Source organism: Cydia amplana, chromosome 8 (genome assembly GCF_948474715.1).
Source record: "Cydia amplana chromosome 8, ilCydAmpl1.1, whole genome shotgun sequence".
Lineage (NCBI taxonomy): Eukaryota > Metazoa > Arthropoda > Insecta > Lepidoptera > Tortricidae > Cydia > Cydia amplana.
In genome coordinates this window covers 14,049,630-14,072,708 of record NC_086076.1, presented here as the reverse complement: position 1 = coordinate 14,072,708, position 23,079 = coordinate 14,049,630, and the positions used below count along the sequence as shown (strand labels likewise).

Genomic DNA, 23,079 nt, shown 5'->3' with positions numbered 1-23,079 from the left:
CAAATCTTTCCTAACCTTTTGAACGCCAGACGGCGAAGGAATATGCCGTGCCCCCGACGCCAGGCGATCACAATCATGATCTTTAGGTCCCGCGTACGTCCCTATTGCATTGGCGAAGTTGTCGGCTGTAGCCGTCGTTGGCAAGACTTTCTGATGCCGCCCACAGCCGACTGTGGCGGTCAAAAGGTTAAAAAATCAAGTTCATAGAAACCAGTTGAAGGAATACTTTAACCATTGCTAAAAGACGAGGGTACATCCACTAACCAACCGTATGGCATTTAATAGAATATTTACCTACAAAGTTTTTAACATCATAAGTGCTTTCTTGTTTTGAGATTTTTGAGTCTTATCGATTTTTGTGCCAAACAAAGATTTTATGTTCTTAATCCATAGACACGGATATAATAATGGAATTGTGGGTTTGAGGCAATCCTCCTAGATTGTCCCTGGGTGACTTCGGGTATTGTAAGTACTACTACATAATATGTAGTATTACACTTTATGGTCTCTGATATATATTTACATGTGAATAAATATGAAGATCTGTGAGTTCCCCCAGTTTGGTTCTATCTAGCAAACATATGTAACTGTCACAAACATATATCAATTTTTAAACATGTATATCTATTTGTGACCTTTAACCTAGCAGGTATTATTTCAGATGACTTGGCCAAAGTTAAAAAGAACTATTTTAGCAATAATATATTATGATACCTTATTATAAATACAAGTTTAAATTTTAATGTTTTAATTTTAAGAAGTACAACATAGTTACTTTTATGTTCACAATAATCAACTGTGCACACTGGACATAGATCTTCAAGAAACAATATCTTACATGCATTCAGCTAAATCAAACTGCTTCACTTATGTTTCTTCTTTTCATGTTGCTTTGCTGCTTTCTTCTTCATAATCTGCAGTCTCTTGTCAGCCGAAATTATATTTATATTAGGAGTGACAACCTTAGACGATGAACTTCCTGAAGAGATCTTCACCGGTGTGGTGGATCCGGAGACATGGGTGGGTGATTTGGAGGCTGATGATATCTTGGTGTAGCTGGTGACGAAGCCTTGGGATGCGAGGCAGGAGGCACACTGCCAACTTGCGCTGACATCATTGTCACTGATTACGGGCTTATGACAATCCTGGAACAAATTCACAAAATTATTATGGTACTTTGTGGATAATAAATAGTTGTGGAAGAAATAAAAGAACCTACAGTTAAAATCCTTGTTTTAAGGAATAATGGAATAAAACATATCTTATGCTTAAATTTTAACAAACTTTGCACTGAACGTTACAGTCAAGGTGACCAGACACTTATGGTTTATCAGATGAATTGAACTTAATATTTCTTAATGACAAAAGTATTCCAATTATCAGATTTTTTCAGTCTTAAACCTAAAACATTTATGTACATGTCGGCGGCCGATCGTAAGATCAGGCATATCGTGAAACGTGAAAATCTTTAACCCGTTCCCTGAGTCGACGGAGCCCCGCTACGCGGGCCTCCTATTTCTGGGCAGTTTGCCCTTCGGGCATCTAAAGCAACCTAACGAACCTATCCTACCTATATATTGGTTTAATGTCACTATCGTCAAAACATTACACAGGAACATTACGATCTGCCTGATCTTACGATCGGCCGCCGACATACACAAAAAGCAACAAACAGGCATGTTAACTGCATGTTTTTTATAATTACCTGATGATAGAGTGCATGGCAAGCCTCACACTCCACCAGCCTGTTCCCCGCCTGCACGGCGATCTGCCGGCACACCGCGCACGTCAGATCCTCCTCCAGCAGGTCGAAGGCCAGCTCCCCGTCCATCACCGACCCATCGTCGTTCTCCCGCTCCGGAATCTGCAGTTGTTGCGGACTCTGCTGCGGTATAGGCACCGTCTTCGAACTCGACGCTTTCTCACTCTTATGCTTCGCCATCCGAGGCGATTCTAATTTTTCCTCATTCAAATACTTCTTAGGCAACGTATTGGCTAACGTTTTTGCGCTGCCGTACGTCTGACGAATGATATCGTCGAGGGTTAGCCGGAGTTGCTCTGTCGAATCTGAGGCACTGGAGTGTAAGTGCTTTAAGCACAGTTTTATAGATGGATCAAAATCAATTGAAGACATTTCGTCTGAAACTCTTGTATTGTACTTTGGATAATTATAATATTCAATGTTGCCTTAGCCGATTAGCCGACTCTCGCCCATCTCTCGCCGCTGTTAAATTAAATTGTCATTTGTCAAATCAAATGTGACAATGACAATACAATGTCAACTTCACATAGTCAATCTATTTAAGCATCGTAATAAAACGGAGAAAATTATAAGTTAAATATTTTAAGGATATAACAAGTCAGTATGTATCAATATTGAACTTGGAGGATATAATCAAACGGAGAAGCTTGGAGGATACAACTAAACGGAGTAGCCATTAACAGGCTTTCCCCTCTGTCGAAAATAGGCGGCCAACGGTCATACACAATGTATGGACTGACGTTTATCTGACATGGCTATTTTTACGTTACGCATACATTTGACGTTCCCCTCCCCCGCAAAAATCGGCAGACTGTTTTGTACAGAAAATTACAGTGGGTTAGCCTATTGGTTAGCCTTAAGCCCTTGCTACACGGTCGCCGACAAGCCCCTCAGACCGCGTGGCCTTGGTCTGGACGGACCGTGTAGACAGTTGTTTCCAACAAAATTTGACCAAAACTGACCAAGGTCAGACCAAGGTCAGACGGTTAGAAGGCTTGTCGGCGACCGTGTAGCAAGGGCTTTAAACGAACATATGTCAAACTAAACAAACGTCATTTCAAAAAATAAACTCCAGAATATATACAGAATATAATTGGTGTAAACTTCTAATTAAAAATGAAGATAACATTGTTAATAACGATGTGTATGTGTTGTTACCCACTTGAAACTGTACAACAAGAGGGACCGGATCCTTGGCACAACAAAAATGACGCAATACTTCAACAAAAGGAAAATATTGATGTTACACCTGATCTGAGGATGTCTTTGCCTCAGGTTAGGACTACAGAATCCGCAAGTACAGGGATGAGAGACTGGTTCTTTAAACGAATGCTAGCCATTATATTAAAAGGAGGGAATTATAAAGTAAGTTGTGACTTTTCTGTTGAAACAATGTACCGAACACTGCAAAAATACTTCTGAAATATTAAACGTATCACTTCTCCACTTCTTTCTTAATACAAGGTTATTGTTCTGTTTGACGGCATAGTGTGCCTCACGTCTACGTTTGACTCTGTTAAATTCTTTGTTTGGCCTCAAAGCACAGAATAAATAATAGTACTAAGTACAGAAGACTCGCTCTCTATACTTCGTTTTTTTTTATGATTAGAAATTTGGTAAACAATCTTGATGTGTCTTTTAATTGAAAAACACATTTTAAAAATAAGTTACGGTAAATATGTAACAATTATGAATCTAATACGATCTTTTATAGTCTTCTGCTTTCATAAGTAATAGTTATTGATTTATAAAAAGTGTTTTTCAATTAAAAGACACATCAAGATTGTTTACCAAATTTCTAATCCTAAAAAAACGTAGTATAACAAAACGCGTCTGTTACGATCAGCACAGATATGGCCACGCAGCTTATGGCTTTCCCCAAAATTGGGGCGGAATGGATGTACTTTTAGCTACCTGTAGCAAAGCGACGAAATCACGGAGTGAGCCACGCCTGCTCAAAGTAAGTTTTTGTTACCATACATTATTATCTAATTTTAATTTTAATTTTTACAGAAAAACGAAGACAACTCAGTTGAAGTTTCAGTTCAAATGCGATTTGACGAGAGTCAATGGACCACTTTAAATGATTACCTCAATCCAAATGTAGCTCTATCTGAGGAAATATTCCGTCGCTCTGTGGGATATGTGGAGAATGCCATTTATAAGCCTAGTGTTTCAGAAAGAATCGTCATGGCATGGAATGATTACATACAATTTTATTTGGTGGAATATAAGGTAATATTAAGGTTTACTAGATTTCTTACAAACTTATTTTGTAGATCCTTGATGCAAAATGAAAAAAAGTTTAGTTAAATGACCTTTAATGCATCACACCTCATTTACCATTGCATCCATATATACCATATATTTTAAATTTAAGCATAGAGAAATATAGTAAGACAAGAGTGCTCACTCCATACATCAGTTAGACTATTAATTTCAGTGTCTACATCTAGCATCGAGTAGCGGAACTATCAGTACTGCTACATCTATTATCAAGTAGCAGTACTGATAGTTCCGCTACTCAATGCTAGATGCTAATAGTCTTTTTGGTACTAAAACTGATGTATGGAGTGAGCAATCTATGTATTTTTTTCTCTATGATTTAAGTGACCATAGTATTATAGTTTTTTAATTTTTTGTGTTTTAATTTTTCAGATGGAAATCACAATGGCGTTTGGAATATTATCAGCTGCCGGTGCAATGATGTGGCTGTGGAATCATATGTCCCATAAACACTTCAAGATTATTGTTTTTATTGCACTCTATTTATATGAAGTATTTGTTTCATACAAAGTAAGTTTCCCATCCTTTTTTTGGTCTGTCTCATAGGTAAAATACTAACTGATGCTTTTTTAATTTTATGTTTTTTGGTGTTAGGTAGTTTATGTTCGGTTTTTTGGTCGAACAAAACTTCTTCCAAAATAATCACAAATACAGTAAAAACATCCTTAGAACTTAGAACTCCTCATAAATGTTTCATCAAAAGTGAGGAATTAAAATTAATGCTTTGGTTGGTACTTAAAAAATAACATAGTTTCCAATAGTGACCCAGGAGACATTATTCATCAAAAAATATTTGATGATGTTTTGATTGCAGGAAGCCGAGCAACACGAATTTGACCGTTACATGTCAGCAATTAATAAATGTAAATGGTATTTCTGGTCATCCACCTGTGATGTGCCACCTCCCGACCCTATCAAGTTCTTGAAATATATGAACCCCTTGAAAATAGGTGTGAGGATGTTTACTACAATTATATCTGAGCCCATGATCACTATAAGTGCCACGGTTCAGACAATAATTCATGGGATAACAGGTAAGAATTCAAATATTAAAGAAATATTTTAATGTGGCATTATTTATGAGAAGGGACCTTATTGTCGATGACGCTTACGCCGCACTGCGGTGTGCGGCATTAGATTTATATCGGAGCAGCGTTAATAATGGCGGAAGCGCTATCGGCAATAAGGTTCTGGTTCCGATTCACAGATAACGTGACATATAGTATGTTTATTAATGATCTTAATCACAATTTGATTGCTCTCTCTATAATAACTTGCTATAGAATATGTTACCCAATGGACAAATTCAATACGTATTATATTATTAATGTCCACTGAGTCACGCTGAACATTTGAAAGTAATAGCAGAATCGGCTTTTGTGGAATAAAAAATAATTACAGCTTGAACTAATCTTAATAATGTAAGCTTTCTTTTGTTTTCAGATGGCATGTGGTTTCCCCTGAATGTGATAATGACAGGTTTATTAACTGTAGCTTTTACTGTTATATTAGTTGTTCTTCTTGTGATGATAGTATTTACCTATATACTTAACATTCCCTTTAATCTTAGTTTTCTATGTGGTTTGTTTAGCATTGGCGTAAATGAAAAACGTGGTAGGACTAATATAAGTAACGTAAGTGGTAATCAAATACCTAGCATAGATGGTGGCGGAGATCGGATAAGCAGCGCCACCCTAGATAGGATATTAGATGTATGTACGCGGGCACTTACTAGTGCACAAATTAATAATACAAGTTCTACTCAAATCCCACGAATCCAGGCTGCAAGACCTCTTCATGTTACTAATGGAACAATACTAACAACTTCTTTAAAGAGGTCTTCTAGTACTGGACGATTGCATGATTATAAATTTTGCAATCATGATTTCGAACCATCTACAACAGATTCTGGAGTTAGAAAAAGAAATGATGGGAATACAAGATTAATAAACGATGGCAGTGGTGATGCCTTTTAAAATGCATGGACCGAAATGAGCCGAAATAGAAGTTATGTTATGTGGGAATCAAATTCAATTTGATATTATAATATGAACAGGGCCGTAGGAGACGGGGAAATACCATCAACTAATAAAAAATGTAGACGGATTTTTTTTTACCGGATAATACATATAAAAACATTAAAAACAGATCAAGTAATAGGTAACATTTTTTTCCAGGACCATACTACAGGGTCTACAGGTATCCTACTTTAAAATTCAACTCTAGCTACGTACGGCCCTGTGTTGTAGAATAAGGCAGGAATAAAACAATTATGTTCGACTAACTCTGTGATATTTTTTAATTATAATTGAATCGTTATTTATGTTTGCTTTTTACCAGTGATATGTAAATAATGACTAGGTTTATTTTTGAATAAAATGTAGTATGAAGTGCACTTTTTTGCATTTCTAATTGTAGCTAACTTTTTACGGATAAAAGCTAAAAAGGAGACTGTTGTGCTTGCAAGTAGCATATATTTATTGTCATTTTCATAATATAAAGGTGTGTACAGTCTTACAGGGTCATTTTTAGGGTTCCGTAGCCAAATGGCAAAAAACGGAACCCTTATAGATTCGTCATGTCTGTCTGTCTGTCCGTGTGTCTGTCCGTCCGTATGTCACAGCCACTTTTCTCCGAAACTATAAGAACTATACTGTTGAAACTTGGTAAGTAGATGTATTCTGTGAACCGCATTAAGGTTTTCACACAAAAATAGAAAAAAAACAATAAATTTTTGGGGTTCCCCATACTTCGAACTGAAACTCAAAAATGTTTTTTTCATCAAACCCATACGTGTGGGGTATCTATGGATAGGTCTTCAAAAATGATATTGAGGTTTCTAATATCATTTTTTTCTAAACTGAATAGTTTGCGCGAGAGACACTTCCAACGTGGTAAAATGTGTGTCCCTCCCCGGTGTACTTCCGTTTGGCCCAAATACAATTCGCCAAATTTCACTTCCCAACAAACTTATCGCAGTAGTTTCATTTCCCAAAGGAACCTTTAGCAAAGTTGCATTTCGCAATAACTTATTTGGTCAAATTATCATTTGGCATGATTTTACTTTGTCAAATGTTATTAGGACAAAAACTTATTTAGCAAACGTTTTTTATTGGCTAATATTATATTCCAAAAAGATGTTTGCTCAAATTGTTACTTCGCAAATTTGGCAAATAGGCATCACTATTTAAATTTGAACCTAAATTCATTCGTTCGTTTTTGCTGCATTTGTATGAAATTTTGGGGACACATTTTTTCTCGTATTAGGGTCGAAAGAGCTCGTGATTCTAACTGGAAATAATACAAAAAATCACAGTTCTGTGTAATGCAGATTGGGGGTAATCTTCATAAATTAAGTTATAGTAGGTAGGTACAATGCAGTACCAAAAAAATTACTATGTTTTTAAAATTTTTAATCATCAAAATGTCATACCATTAGATCTTTAAATTTTTAATTACTTATTTCAATAGTTACCACTGTGTTCTGCTAGAGTCAACTGATAGGTGCGACGACGAGCGAAGCGAGGAGGAGCGTGTAAGGTTGACCGTGTAATGACCAAACAAAATATTTTAAAAGAACTTAATTTTTTAATTAATAGATAGCCGTTTTCTTTTTTAAATGTGCTTCATAAATGGTCTCCAATATATTAATTCAGTTGCCAAATAAATACTTGGTACCTGCCTAAAAATAATCAAAACCTGTAACGGCATTAAAATACAACTCATAATTCATATTGATATATTTTAAGGCTCCATTTTTGTTGCCAAACTATTAATTTTAGTAGCCATTTCTATTTATTTAAACTACCCAAATTCGATTAATTAGTTGACCGGTTAAATACGTGTCTTTTAAAATTGGAACTTTACGGTTACCATTCAGTACCCCGAACCATGAGTCACTGACAGTGTCAACACTGACATATACGTAACCATGTAATTTACTTTCTATAGTACCTACATCTCGCTCGCACTAATATGTCAGTAAGAGCGAAATGCATAGAATTCATGGTTCAACAAATTACATCCGTTTGCATAAAACATAACCAAAATGATAAAAAAAACCGGGATAAAGTATTTCAAATGAAAGCAAAAATAAAATTACTGCCCTCTATTATTGGTATGTAAATTGTATGCCATGTAATATTTTGGGACATGTAAGTTATGCTTAATGATACATTTGACTAAATAATACTTGATAAAATGAAACTTGACCAAGTAATTATTTGCTAAACAATAACTTGCCAAAAAAGACTATTGCTAACTGAAAAAATGCGATAAGTTGTTTTGCCAAACATTTTTTTGGGAAATGATAATTTGGGAAACATAGTTTGGGATGTGATACTTTGGGAAACGTTTTTGGCCCATTCATTAGTAAACCGTCCCTCCCCCCCTGTAACTTCTAAAATAAGAGAATGATAAAACTAAAAAAAATATATGATGTACATTACCATGTAAACTTCCACCGAAAATTGGTTTGAACGAGATCTAGTAAGTAGTTTTTTTTTTATACGTCTTAAATCGCCTAAATACGGAACCCTTCATGGGCGAGTCCGACTCGCACTTGGCCGCTTTTTCAAACGATAAATTGTCTGCGTCCAGAGGAAGAAAGCACCTATGGCATTAAAATATAGGGCCGCCAATAATCCGATTTTGAAGAATGACCCCTTAAATGTGCCGCTCACGCTCTGCGTGCGCGCATCGTACCTACTTGTATTAGCGCGAGCGAGACGCACAGGCGGCACAGGTGAATGAGAACAAAATAACATCAGTTGAATATCATTTTGATGCCAAAATGTAAGTTTGAATGGCTTCTTGCACGGAATCGACCTTATCACGTAATGCACACATGCAGCCGCGAGCCGAGCATTCGTTGGACTTGGACGCACCAAGAATCTAATCTAACATCTAACGTTCTCAACTCCCGACTTAATGAACAGAATAAACTTGAAAAAAAACTGCATGCACCATTTCAGATGAACGTTAATAATTTAGTAACGTTTATCTGAAACTTAATAATTTTCCAATCAAACTATCATTTAGCTCTTTTTTCAGCCCTTACATATCTAATCGAATGTTATATTGTAACTTGCTGATTCACTTATTCCTTGTAAACTTTTTTATTTTTTAATAAAGTCCTAGTCAATATAATTTTTGTCATCATTTTACATTGTGTAATTTCACTAACGACACCAAAAGCTCTGCTTGAGTGCTTACATTTAGATTTGCGAATAGCAATCAAAAGCCTGCCTTCTTAAAAGGATTGTGGCACGATACCATTTATCGTTTGGTCTAAATATTAAACATTTTAAGTTAATGGATAAAGTTGTATTGATAGGTATTTACAGGCTATAGGACATAATAAAGGTTTGGTATTTGGTTATGATGAAAAAAAAACATGAGAGTTTTATAATTTCTGTTTTATTTTCTGTATGCCTTAGTGAGAAGTGTCACAAGATTGATTTAAAAATATAATAATTGGTAATTTTTCTAAGCATCATTGAGGAAATTAAAGATTAGTCAGTTACGTGGGAAATAAAGCATTTTTTTTGCTCAGTTACATTACTTACGAATCTTACGATCTACATCATCATCTTCGGTTTGGTCAACAAACATTCGCAACCCCACAATACATACAACGTTGTAACAAAACAATATTTAATATGTACAAACAGACCATCACTTCACTCTATCGTGTAAAGCCAAATGTTGCAACACTTTTATCCTAGCCAAGCTTCTTTGTGAATAAGTAATGAGGCGAGTTCTACTTCTAAACTACTGCTAGAGCGTAGGTATTATGGACTAGATACATTTATGGTACGCATTCAGTTACGTCACATCACTTCGTTTATAACTAAGTGTCTAATTTAAAATCGTCGACTCTCCTGCATTATGAAATATGAAAAATAGTAAATATATTTTTTAGTCGGATATGTAGTTGAAGACATTGTATTTGAATTGTTTCATAAAGGAATTAAATTTAAGATACAGCATCATTTTTCGTCATTAGACACAAGGTAGGTAACTAGATATTTTTAAGCTTCATTCATATCTTCTTAAGGTACAAACGCCTTTATTCAGGGTTTCTACTTAGACGAAATCTCTAGCAACTACTATAATATTATTTTATTGCCATTCAATATTAAGTCTGCACCATTTTGAAGAGTAAAGAAGCATTTAGCATTACTGTGATTAATAAGCGAATAAGTGTTTAAAAGTGTAGGTATTACACAATTCAGATACTACTGAAAACACGAAATTGAAAAAAATTGCTTAATAATATAAGTGTTTGTGGTTTTTGTCCAAGGCCCTACATCACACGGCCGCAGTAGGCCTAATAAGCGCTGGCTGGATAGCGGAATACGGAAGAGAACAATCTAACACCTGAGAATGCCGAAGACCGGGAAAAGTGGAGAAGAAAAGGGAAGCGGACCCTGGCGCTGGCGCTAGGCCGGGAAAACGCCAGGTTGAAGAAGATTAGTATTAGTGATTTGCTATTAATATTTAGATCGGATTTCGGATTAGACGGTTAGTCATTTGTATTTTAGTCGCTATTGGCGACATGTTAAAAATAAGTGAGCGGTGTTGGTGTTAAATACAGGTGAGTGTAACCGTTGTGATGTAAATATTTTAAAATATGTCTCACGAAAGTTTAATATCGATCTGTAGTTTTATTACAAAGAATTTGCCTGATATAGGTACAATTTCTTAGGATTTTAGGAATGAGCTCTTATTTTAAGCCAATAAGCTTACTATTTCGTAACGTTTTGTGGGGGCAATCAACTTTTTAGGGTTCCGTACCCAAAGGGTAAAAACGGGACCCTATTGAGCGAAGTTAAGCAACGTCGGGCGGGGTCAGTACTTGGATGGGTGACCGTTTTTTTTGCTTGTTTTTTGTTGATGGTGCGGAAGCCTCCGTGCGCGAGTCCGACTCGCACTTGGCCGGTTTTTCTTGTATTCGTCGTCTCTTGGGTCACACTTATTGCCTATTGCAAGATATTTGCAAGGTTTTAGTACCTTTGTTGCAGTTTGTTTGATACTAGCCGTTTTATAACTTCAGTAAGTAGGTACTATCGCAAATCAATAGCTGATATAGCTTCAGTCTGCAGTGCCTAGATGTTTTCAATTTTATTTTATTAACTCCAATACAATGCATGTTACTTGTATGGTCAATGATGTCTCCTGGCTAACGAATGAGTTAACAACAAAAAGAAAAGATTAATCGACCCAGTGGGACTTAGCAATGTAAGAAAATAGTAAGCTGATTATTTCAGGAATGAAGTATTTTAAAAGGAGTGAGGTAAAGGTCATAGTTAGTGATAATAGAAATATAGCATAAGTAGAAATATTTGTATGAAAATAGAAAAAGCATGTATAGTCATAGTATAAAAGAGACGAGAGATGGTGTATAAAATATTACCCTTAACCGATGTATCTTTACTAAAGTTTAGACACCAAATGAAATTAGGTTGTTATAACTTACATCAATTAACATGAAACAACTTTGGTCCGACTATAACAACACAGCATTTAACAACTTTTTATTATTAATGCAACTTGTTTATTAACTAAATTCTTAATATCGTGCACAAATGAAATGATAAGTGTACAAAATTCTATATGTGCCATACACGCCAAACATATTAACTACCGCCAGGCCGCCATTAACACCGTGTCTAATTTCGTTTCCTTTGTGTTTATTATCACTCCCATAAGACAAATAAAAAAAACCTTCTTTTATAGTGACTAAAACAAACATATAAATCATCCGGAATAACATAAAAATATAACTCACATTAAACCATAATGGTATATGCTATATATAAGGGTATATGCTAAACCTAAAACTTTACATTATATATAGATACAGCATTTCTCCACTTTTGTATAATGCAAAACATCATATTAACTAACACCTACCATTAAATAAAGAATCATGTTATGATTAGACAATATTTACTTTAAGATTGTTCCAGTCTACTAGTACTACTTTTACCATGCAATATATGAGTGAACACAACATACAAAAAAATATACAATACGAACAATTCGTTGAAGATTCGGGCACAAATACGTGCAAAGGCGTTGCTCCTAAGGTCTATTTTCGAATAATAAATTCAACGGCCACTTGAGTAAATTAAATTTACGAGAGAGTGGTGCATTAGGTAGATAATATTTTAAAACTGGACTATTTGGATATGTTTTGGTTAATGATAAATTAGGTGCATTATTAACTAGCGACGGCTACGTTTCGAGGCAAATGCTACTTATATATTATGTATACTGTACCTCATTCTCCATGACTTAAATATAGTGCGTCAAGCAAATCTTGTCAGTAGCAATGTACTGCAAATTAAAGTAGGGTAACACCATGTAACACTCAAAGAGCAGAATTGCGCTAACAAAAGCAGCAATGTACATCAAACCAAAACGTGTTTATTTTTCCGCCCTTCATACGTCAGTTCGAGTGAATTATCATAACCTCAAATTTTAGTAATGTTTACCGTCAACGAGCATGATTGTACATTGTAGGCACCTTAGCTTTGCTTGAGGTCATGTATAATCTTGGTATTTAATGGTGACAGCAGAAATTTCTCTTGAAATAGAAACGATTCAGAATGTAAACAATAAGATGATGGCTGTCATTCACGATCCACATTCCACAGATAACACACAGATGACACGCGATTTTGGAATTATTCGAACACAGTGTTGCTAACCCGCGATTTTTCAAATTTGCCGCCTTTTACTACTGACAAGATTTGGTTGATCCATTATACTTTTATATTTATAAAAACTTGAAATCGATACGGTATACGGTACCTATATACGGTGATATACATGGTACATAAGTTCAAGAAAATATTTTTTTACTATTATAACTTAAATTTACATAATTTAGAAAGCTTGAAAAGTGATTTTTGCCAGCGCAGTGGTTTATGGTAAGTATAGATATAGTTCGTCAACCAAATCTTGTCAGTAGCAATGTACTGCAAATTAAAGTAGGGTAACACCATGTAACACTCAAAGAGCAGAATTGCGCTAAGAAAAGCAGCAATGTACATCGAACCAAAACGTGTTTATTTTTCCGCCCTTCATACGTCAGTTCGAGTGAATTATCATAACCTCAAATTTTAGTAATGTTTACCGTCAACGAGCATGATTGTACATTGTAGGCACCTTAGCTTTGCTTGAGGTTATGCATAATCTTGGTATTTAATGGTGATAGCAGAAATTTCTCTTGAAATAGAAACGATTCAGAATGTAAACAATAAGATGATGGCTGTCATTCACGATCCACATTCCACAGATAACACACAGATGACACGCGATTTTGGAATTATTCGAACACGGTGTTGCTAACCCGCGATTTTTCAAATTTGCCGCCTTTTACTACTGACAAGATTTGGTTGATCCAGTATAATATTATATAAAAAATATTCAAGAGTGAAGGATTTTCTTCCAGAGCTTTATCCTTTCAATATCCTCTGCCCTAATTTGTTATAACAAATACTAAGAAATGTGAAAAAATTGGCTTGCAATTTTTAAAATGAAAATATGTATATTTATTTGACGTTAATGTATGGCTGTATGCCAAGTACAAATGCTAATTTTTCTATGTTTGGGCTAAAATTTGGCACAGGAAATATTCCAATATGCTTTTTTCTACTTCATTAGGAACTACTCCATTTTTGGTCTAGTAGGTATGTAAATAGACTCAAATTATATAGTTAGGCAGTTCTTTCTTTAACCAATGTAACATTGGCCTTAATAGATCACCAGATTTTATATAATAATTAGAACATGTTCTCTAATGAGCGATATAATAAATGTTAGCACATGTTATATTATACAAGATACAGTTCAAAAAACATGACATCACTTCTTACTAAAATACCGCAGAGGCAGTAAAATAATTCAGAGAGAGAGAGTAAAAATAGGACAAAAAACTTTACGAAGAAATGACAAAAAGGCCGTATCACTGCACAATATTTTAGCATCGGATAATTAAAGACTAACTTTATTCGGGATATGAAATCAATTAAAAGCAAGTCCTTATAGACTTCATTTCGTTGTATTTTCACACCATCGTTACAGGATATCCCCTCATCTCTTTATTAATGAATCACGTCAGTCATTATTAAACAAGTCAACTAGTGTAAATATTTTTTTAATTATTAGCAAAACATGCATTCTGATGACTGTCCAGTTTCATCACAATATTTTATTATTAATAATTATTTTAAAGGCATAATTATAGTACTTATAATGTTATTTATATTATGCGTTACAATAATTATGCTATGTCGTGCGAAATTATCAAGATATGAATTAATAATGACTAGATTTAATGTGACTGAATAAATAATTAGGTATAAGGTAATGGGCCTACTCATAACAAACTGAAGGGTTACCCGCTGTAACACTACATGACGCAGCACTTTTCCCTTCCGCTCGCTGAAGCTTCGCCGCCGTCTTTCACTACTTTGTCTTTCTTTTTCTTTCCCTTGCCATCTACTTGAAGGGAGACGTTCCTATTCTTTTCCATATTCAATAATTCCTGAAATTAGAATACAACAGCATTATTATTACAAAACATATGTCATATAAATTTAAAGTGCTCTAGTGGAAAAGTCTCCTGGGTCACTTTTCAAAGTGAAAATGAAACCTTTACTTTACATTTTAAGGCCTTACGTTTTACTTTTACATTTATAGTTTTACTTACGTAAGTAGGGACAAAGCTATTTGTTAGAATGAGATAATAATATTCATCTCTCATTCTGTAGGTAGTGTAACTGTCTCCCTACTTACGTAAGCAAAACTTACAAGTATATGGCTAGGCCTAAGCCTAGCTGGAACGGCATATGAGCTTAAAACATTCAATTTTGATTTGATTTCACTCCCAGTGAATTTTATATTCGATGATGATTTAGATGAACAATGATGACAAACTGTTAAAGAGTATGTGCACCCAAAAAGAGTAGATTTCCTTATCAGATAACAGCAGGTTGCAGGTTGTATAATGAAAAGTGTATGAACGCGGATATATTTGGCAGTTCGTTACCCCGGCTACACACGTTAACTATAAATCGTAGCGATTAATATGTGCAGTCCGATTTGCGCAGTTTTATCTGCTGTGTGTATGACAAATCGTTACGATAATCGACAACGATTTGTCATACACACGGTAGACAAAACTGCGCAAATCGAACTGCACAGATTAATCGCTACGATTTATAGTTACGTGTGTAGCCGGCATTAGGGTTATTTAAAAAGAAGGTTTATTCTTTATTAAATTAGTGTGAAAGTTAGGTTAAGCTATCTCATTATTTGTTACTTTTTACAGTTGTTATACCTACTCAGATAGCATTTCATAGTATTAAGTTTATTACAAAATATGTTTTGCATATAGGAAACTATAGGTCTACATTATAAAAAATTCTAGTTGTTTAGCTTACTTACCTACATGTTTTATAAGACTATTTGTTTCTAAATAAAAAACAGTTTTACTAGCCTGGAAAAGCTGTGTGACGTTATGATTCGTTTTAGCAGATGTTTCCATAAAGGAGACGCCCCACATTTGTGCCTGTGCCTGCCCCTCGCTCGCAGAAACTTCTCTGATTTCTGGGCTTTCGTCACACTTGTTTGCTGCCAGCATCACGGGGATACTTGGCAGATCGGCGCCCTTTATCTCCTTTATCGTCTGCCATATTGGCTTAAGCTCCTCTAGAGACTGTCTACTGCTCACGGAGTAGACTAATATGAACGCGTGGCCCTGAAAAAAATAATGGACTGTTACCGTAGTTATGTAAGAAAAAATGTTTTTACCGTTTACGTTAGCTCCTTAAATAACTATTTTTTTCCATATTTATACGAGAAACTGCATTAGAATCGCAATCAAAAACATACAAATGTAGATTTATGCCGACCTTTTAGTGTCAGAAATAATATGAAAAACTAAAAATTATAAAAATATGTACCAAATAGTACCAATACCTACCGTAAAACACCCTATTTTCGCCTACTTTTTGACATATTTTTGAATTTTCCTCTTAGGGTACATGTTTATTGTGTCATCACTAGTATCTAAATGGTATATATAATGATAACACCTAAATTTAATTTAAAAATAACCCAATTGTATCTATAATTATACCTAAAAAAGGAGCTCAAAGACAATAGGCGAAGTTTCATCTTTTTGCCTAATTTCGCCTACCCTATCAAACATGACTGAACATAGGCACATTCCATTAAAATTAAGTTCTACCCTCTGTATGATTAACGTAATTTATATTGAATCGTACGCCGGTGTTATTAAGGTCCTATTACGCACATATTTTCATCATAGGCGAAAATAGGAAGACATCCAGCGTGTTTTCATACATATTACTACGATCGTTCAGGGTTGTCAAAAATCATGTTTTTAACCAACTGTCGCAATTAAAGAGGGTTTTTGGTTTTCATATCATAAATCATATAGGTATGAGAAAAAAAATCATTTCAAAATCAACCACAAAATGTATTTAAAGAGTAATATTAATTAAGTACTTAACAAAAATCCCGCTTACGTTAGGTGAAACATAGATAAATCAAGCTGCATAATTGCATGTACTAATCAAGTGTCCATGCAATTTTGCAACTGAGTGTGCATGATCGAAAATAAAGGTTTGTAGTGACCCAATAAGTAACTAAATATTTTATATCACGATTCAAGTTATCATGTAAAATACCACGACACAAGAAAATAACTTTTTCTACTCCAGCACTTAAATGTGTCAATTAAATGACTGACAGTGATATCTAAAGCAATGTCATTTGAATGATTTGTCTATAGGCTCATAAGATGACTGCTAGCAGTCATCTTATGAGTATAATACAACTGCTTTATTTTTTTTAAAGATACAAGTTCCGATCATCTTGATTGAAAGAGGTATGTTTTCATTTACAATAATAACTCTTTTTTTTTTAAATAATAACTCAATTTTTTTTAAATAATAACTCTTTTTTTTTAATAATAACTTTTTTTTTTTTTTGCTGCAGCTGTCATAGAAAAAGTAATGTATGCAACAGCTCATAATTGGTTCTTAAAATTCTCGGGTCTTTTTTTACAAAACTCGACTACGTCTCGTTTTGTAACTTCGACCCTTGAATTTTAAGAACCCTTATTATATCACTGTTGCATAAACTACTATTGTATAATCCATTTACAAACGCATGGTCTAGGTACTCAAAAAATAATGTCAACAAAAACACCACATGACATGACTCAGTTAAAATTTCAGAATGACCTGAACACAACACAATAAACACGTGAATCGGCCATTCTGAAATTAGTCAATCAGGACCGTTATGGATTCGTCTTGTCTGTCTGTCCGTCTGTCCGTCCGTATGTCACAGCCACTTTTTTCCGAAACTATAAGAACTATACTGTTGAAACTTGGTCAGTAGACGTATTTTGTGAACCGCATTAAGATTTTCACACAAAAATAGAAAAAAAAAACAATACATTTGGGGGTTCCCCATTGGTACTAAAAACTGAAACTCAAAAAATTTTTTTTTTCATCAAACCCATACGTGTGGGGTACCTATGGATAGGTCGACAAAAATGATATTGAGGTTTCTAATATCATTTTTTTCTAAACGGAATAGTTTGCACGAGAGACACTTCCAAAGTGGTAAAATGTGTCCCCCCCCCCCCGTAACTTCTAAAATAAGAGAATGATAAAACTTAAAAAAAATATATGATGTACATTACCATGCAAACTTCCACCGAAAATTGGTTTGAACGAGATCTAGTAAGTAGTTTTTTTAATACGTCATAAATCCCCTAAATACGGAACCCTTCATGGGCGAGTCCCAGTTTTTTTAGATTTAGGTTAATTTTAGCTTAGCTTTATTTTAGAATAGTTTTTAGTTTGTATTTAGTTTAATTGTAATTTTAAGTTGTTTTTATTTTGTGTTTTTTTTGCCATGTTTTTGTACAGTACGTCACACATTTTGAAATACAAAAAAAAACGCAACGAGTTCCTATTTTTTTTCATTAAAGTGACAACCCTAGGGGTAGGCGAAATTTGGAAGGAACAAGGCGTTTTGACCTCTCAGGTGACATATTACAAGATAACTTTTTAATTACGAGGGATACGTGAAAACTAATTATTTCATGCGAAAGATCATTAAATTTCGATTATAGATTGAAGTATTTTGTTGACTCACCTGTTAAACATGTGCCGCTGGAGACAGAAGTATTCACGTGCAAAAAAATCTTTGTCACACCTAACACTCTTTAAGACACTCTAAAAGTGAACAAGCTGAAGGTAGACACAAAAAAGTAACAGCAGTGTTGCTACAAATAAATTTCCCAATAGGTATGGTAGTTAAATATGCCACGTTTGATACCAATTTTAGTAGAAAATTTAATATTTTTAATTTAGGCGATGTTTGGCTTGACAGGCGAGATTAGGGTGTTTTACGGTATTTAAAAATTATAATAATGAAGATATACATTTTTTCTTTCTAATTTCCTCCGTCTTTTTTCATAATCATAATCATAATCATTTATTTGCACATAAAAAGGGTTTTACATACAGTTGGTATAAAGTTACATTTCCAAGCCTTTTTAGCTGTTTTTGACAGCATGCAAATGGGTCCTTATAATACATTAAATTTGTACTACATACAACTACCTTAAACTAACTTAATTACTAACTACATTAACTTAAATTAAACTAAAATAGAACGCACAATAAATTAACTTTACAATATACACATACAGTCCCAGCCATTGATAATAAAATAATTGAGTATGTCCTGGTAATAAATAAAACTAATAAAATATTAATAATATAAATTTGACTAAAATTAATTTTATACATTATTATGTGCAATAAATTAATTAATGGAGTAAAAATTTTTCGCCAGTAGCCATTTAAAAAGCGCTGTTTTAAATTTAGTGTATGGCAGATCTTTTATATGCTGTGGTAGCTGGTTGTATATGGTGACACCCATACAGTAACAGTTTTTCTTAAAAGCAGCAGTTTTTTGCTGTTTAGGTACAACAAGCCTATTTGTATTCCTAGTGTTTCTAGGAAACACCTCTTTGGCTGTCTTGAACAAATTCATATTCAGTTTTACAAATTTAGAGACTTCAAACACATAGAGACAGGGTAGAGGGAGAATATTTAATTCAGAGAAAAGAGGTTTACAAGAAGCCATTGGGCACACTCCACATATGGCACGAATACATTTTTTTTGGCAGATGAAAGCCCTTTGAACATCGACCCCATTTCCCCACACAATCAGTCCATACCGAAGCACTGATTCTACATATCCGTGATAGGCCATTAATGCTGTTTTTTGATCTGCCGTTATGCGCAGTCTGTTCATGACAAAAACAAATCGATTAATTTTGTTACATACATGTTCGATATGTCCATTCCATTTTAAATCACTCTCAACTATCAAGCCTAAGAATTTTATAACATTAGCATTTTCCAAGTTATGTCCATTATAATTAATATTCAATGTCAAATTTAAGCTATTAAAATTCATATAATTAGTCTTGGATAAATTTACTTGCATATTATTATATTGCATCCAGTTAATTACGGCTGCTATAGTGTTGTTTACATTAATTTCATGATCTAATATAGTGTCAGTCTTATTATTTGTGACAATAATCGAAATGTCGTCGGCGAATAGAATACATTTATGGGACGTCACTTTCGGTAAATCATTAATATAGGCCAAAAATAGTAGTGGGCCCAAAACACTCCCTTGAGGAACTCCATAATGGTTAAATTTATAATCAGATTGGTGTACCTCTGTTTCATGTAAACCATTTACGCATTTAATTTCTACACATTGTTGTCTATTTTCCAGATAGGATCTTAGATTTTGATTGAACCCTCTAAATCTCTTTTCTCCATTGACGTATAATATCTATGTCAATGCTTTTCTGTTTTTTTCTCCCTGGTAGTAAGGTAAGTACCTATATTATGGTACCTACATAAGGAACGCTATTTACCTTGCTGATAGATAACCTCTGCATCGCAGGAAACTGATGCGACCCCGTCGTATCCGTTATTTGCAGCGTGCATATTGTCTTGTTACTACTTATCACCTGAAACATTTCAAAGCGTTTAAATAAGTCACATGTACAATCTACTAAAGTAAAACCTTAAACAGTATCATGGAACCATTGCATGGAACCCCTAAAATAGGGCTAGCACAAATGGGTGTACTTTTAGTTTGTAACAGTCCGCATATCTTTTTGTATTTAAACCGACGGGAGTATTTTATTTATGGAATCTAATGATCTAAACACACGCAAAGTGGTAATCCAGGCGGAGCAATAGAGTGCTTTGTTGAAATTGAACTATTGATGTACCTTTCATCGATTAGTGCATTAGGTCATGTAATAATGTTAAGGCCATAAATATCGTAAACTATGGTAATAGAAATGCTTGCCAAGTTGGCCATCCTGGCACAATATCAATTCCAGAGACGCAAGGCCGAACAAGTGTAGTTAGCAGCGAGCGCGATGGGGAATAATATGCTGAAAGTGACCTGCACAGTCATCATCATTTTGAGTTGCTGTAAAGTTATAGTCGTTCGATTTGTAGCTGGCCCCGAACGGCTTATCAATTGTCTATTGTTAAGTAAATCAGCATGTGCCACTGCCTGCATTAAAACTACCTGAATTACAACTCCTATGGAAATTGCAATAAGATTCAATTTGAACAAATGGAAATATAATTTGCAATTTCTTGTGTAGGGACCACACAAGAAATTGCGGTTACTGAGTGCCAGCGAGTCGAACGCTACAGAACCAGTCTAAAATGTGTCTATAACTTGTACGGTCGACATAAATAATTATGTTACCAAATATACATACAGTGTTTGCCATAAGACAATCATATTTTGGATCATAAAAAATACATCCAAGTGCATTTTATTTTCTAAATATAAAAACATAATTAATGAAACTCACCTTAACATAATGATGTGAATAGTCTAAATGACGAGGAAAATAATAAAATAAAAATTACACAAACACATTTAATCAAATAAAAATATATACAACAGAATAAAAAATATTTCCTTTAGATAATGAATTACGAGGTTGTAGCATTTTCATATTGCTGTATAATAAAAAAATAATCAGTAAGTATGTGGATATTCTTCTATGACATCCTCGTATTTTATATTCAGCTTAAAGGTAAATCAATCTTTTGAATGCCAGGAGCATAAATAGTAAAATCTTGGCCACTATAGACAATATACTATAGACACAGACACTATAGATATAGGTTGTGTCTCCTGGGTCACAATTTTAAAATATTAATTTTATAATTTAAATTAATAATTGTGGTACAAAAACAAAAAATGTATTTAAAGTAATCAGTTGTTTATAAGCTATTGCAAAAATGCGTTTCTGCTATCCAACAATTACTAGTCTAACCAAAAGGCCTTAAAAAAAAACTAAAGTTTTTTAAAGTTTAAACTCAAATAACTTGAATTTAGAACCCAAATTGTGTGGGCTTAAATCATTGCAAATGAGCTCTAGAATATTATCTCCTTTATGGAATAGGTCAAATTACCAGACACCCGGTATTTAGAGTCCATTAATATGTTAATTCTGACACAATTTGAATTACTAGTAAATCAATAATTTAATAGAATATTCATATGCTGCACAAACCTAACTTGTGTCTCATAATGTCAATTACCAGAATATTATTGTGGGCTGAGTCCCGGTAATGGTTATTTTCAATTCAAGTTATTTCCAATTTAATTTTATGAGATTTAAATCTAGTACCTAGTGCACAAACAATATGATATTTAATAATTAATTACACCACAAACAACTATTGTTTGGCAACTTGCCACTCTTTATGTAATACCAGTTACTGTGGATTTACCCAGTACAATTAACTGATGACTATTTTGAACATGTGAACTGTTTGTATGAAAAAAGTATGGCACACAATATTTATAATCCTATACAGGCTAATGTATATCCCAAATACTAAAATTACATCGGACACCAAATAAAAGTTTCAAGTATATTGTAATGAATATGAAATTTTAACTTTACCAAAGTGATGATGATGAGGTGCTATTAATCATTTATTACAGGCTGTGAAACGTAAGCCTTTACAAGTTTACAATGAAAAAAAAAACAATAACAAAACAGATAAGTATACAATTTGGCACAATACAATAACATAAAAAGACAATAGCACTGATGCCACTACTAAGCATACAGAATAAAATTATCGATTATGCAGGTAATTTGATTCTATTTTAAGAAAACTTGTCTTACTTGTCTATACGTGTCCTCGATTGTCGGTATGTATGACTCTCTAAACGTGCCTTTTACAAAACGTAGTACCAGCGAACTTTTACCCACACCGCCTGCACCGAAAACTACAACGCGATAATCGTTACTTTGCTCCGGCATTACTTATATGTTTTAAATAGTCTTGCATAAAATCAATCAAACGTGTAATGGAAAAGTATACTACGTAAAAGTAACACTTAATTCATTGTAAGGTATCAAACACAAATGAGTATACTACTGCTCGTGTCCACGTAAATGTAAATTACATCTTTCCAAACAACACATTTTTACGATTTGTATTTTTCATTGAGGTATACCACTAAAGCCAACAACGCCCAATTTACTTCTACACTACATAGGCAGCGAAACAATCACATCAAAACCACACACACGAATGAAATAAAATGACGTCTTCCTTCAATGTTGTCAGCGCAGCGTAGTAATAAAAATACGGAACCCTAATAAAATGAGCCGCAGATTTTTTAACAAGGACTTAGAAGCTCTGTTCATTACTTGGATTGAGTCTTTTTACGTAATTGAGCATTGTAATACATTAAAAAAAAATAACAATTTTAAAGTTAAATACAAAATGTATCAATGATTATTCACTTACAAAAACACTACACAGAAAATGTCACAGCTGTCACTGTGACTATTAGAAGTTTGACGCCGGAAGTGTTTAAAATTTTCT

General features: G+C 34.1%; 3 protein-coding genes across 3 annotated transcripts; 1 reads left to right on the top strand and 2 right to left on the bottom strand.

Moving 5' to 3' along the window:
• Positions 1–772: 772 nt before the first annotated feature.
• Positions 773–2,168, bottom strand: LOC134650578 (integrator complex subunit 12). Its single transcript, XM_063505531.1, has 2 exons — positions 1,706–2,168; positions 773–1,145 (listed from the first exon to the last, which is right to left on the bottom strand). Exons 1-2 carry the CDS (start codon positions 2,132–2,134, stop codon positions 864–866), a joined length of 711 nt encoding a protein of 236 aa, XP_063361601.1. The 5' UTR covers positions 2,135–2,168; the 3' UTR covers positions 773–863.
• Positions 2,169–2,850: 682 nt separating this feature from the next.
• Positions 2,851–6,088, top strand: LOC134650220 (uncharacterized). Its single transcript, XM_063505162.1, has 5 exons — positions 2,851–3,127; positions 3,776–3,997; positions 4,421–4,558; positions 4,863–5,082; positions 5,492–6,088. The coding sequence occupies exons 1-5, from the start codon at positions 2,879–2,881 to the stop codon at positions 6,022–6,024; spliced, it is 1,362 nt and encodes a 453-aa protein (XP_063361232.1). The 5' UTR covers positions 2,851–2,878; the 3' UTR covers positions 6,025–6,088.
• A 7,938-nt stretch (positions 6,089–14,026) lies between these two features.
• On the bottom strand, positions 14,027–22,739 carry LOC134650353 (GTP-binding protein Di-Ras2). The gene is made up of 4 exons (XM_063505315.1): positions 22,371–22,739; positions 20,070–20,165; positions 15,561–15,821; positions 14,027–14,606 (listed from the first exon to the last, which is right to left on the bottom strand). The coding sequence occupies exons 1-4, from the start codon at positions 22,506–22,508 to the stop codon at positions 14,472–14,474; spliced, it is 630 nt and encodes a 209-aa protein (XP_063361385.1). The 5' UTR covers positions 22,509–22,739; the 3' UTR covers positions 14,027–14,471.
• Between the last annotated feature and the right edge of the window lie 340 nt (positions 22,740–23,079).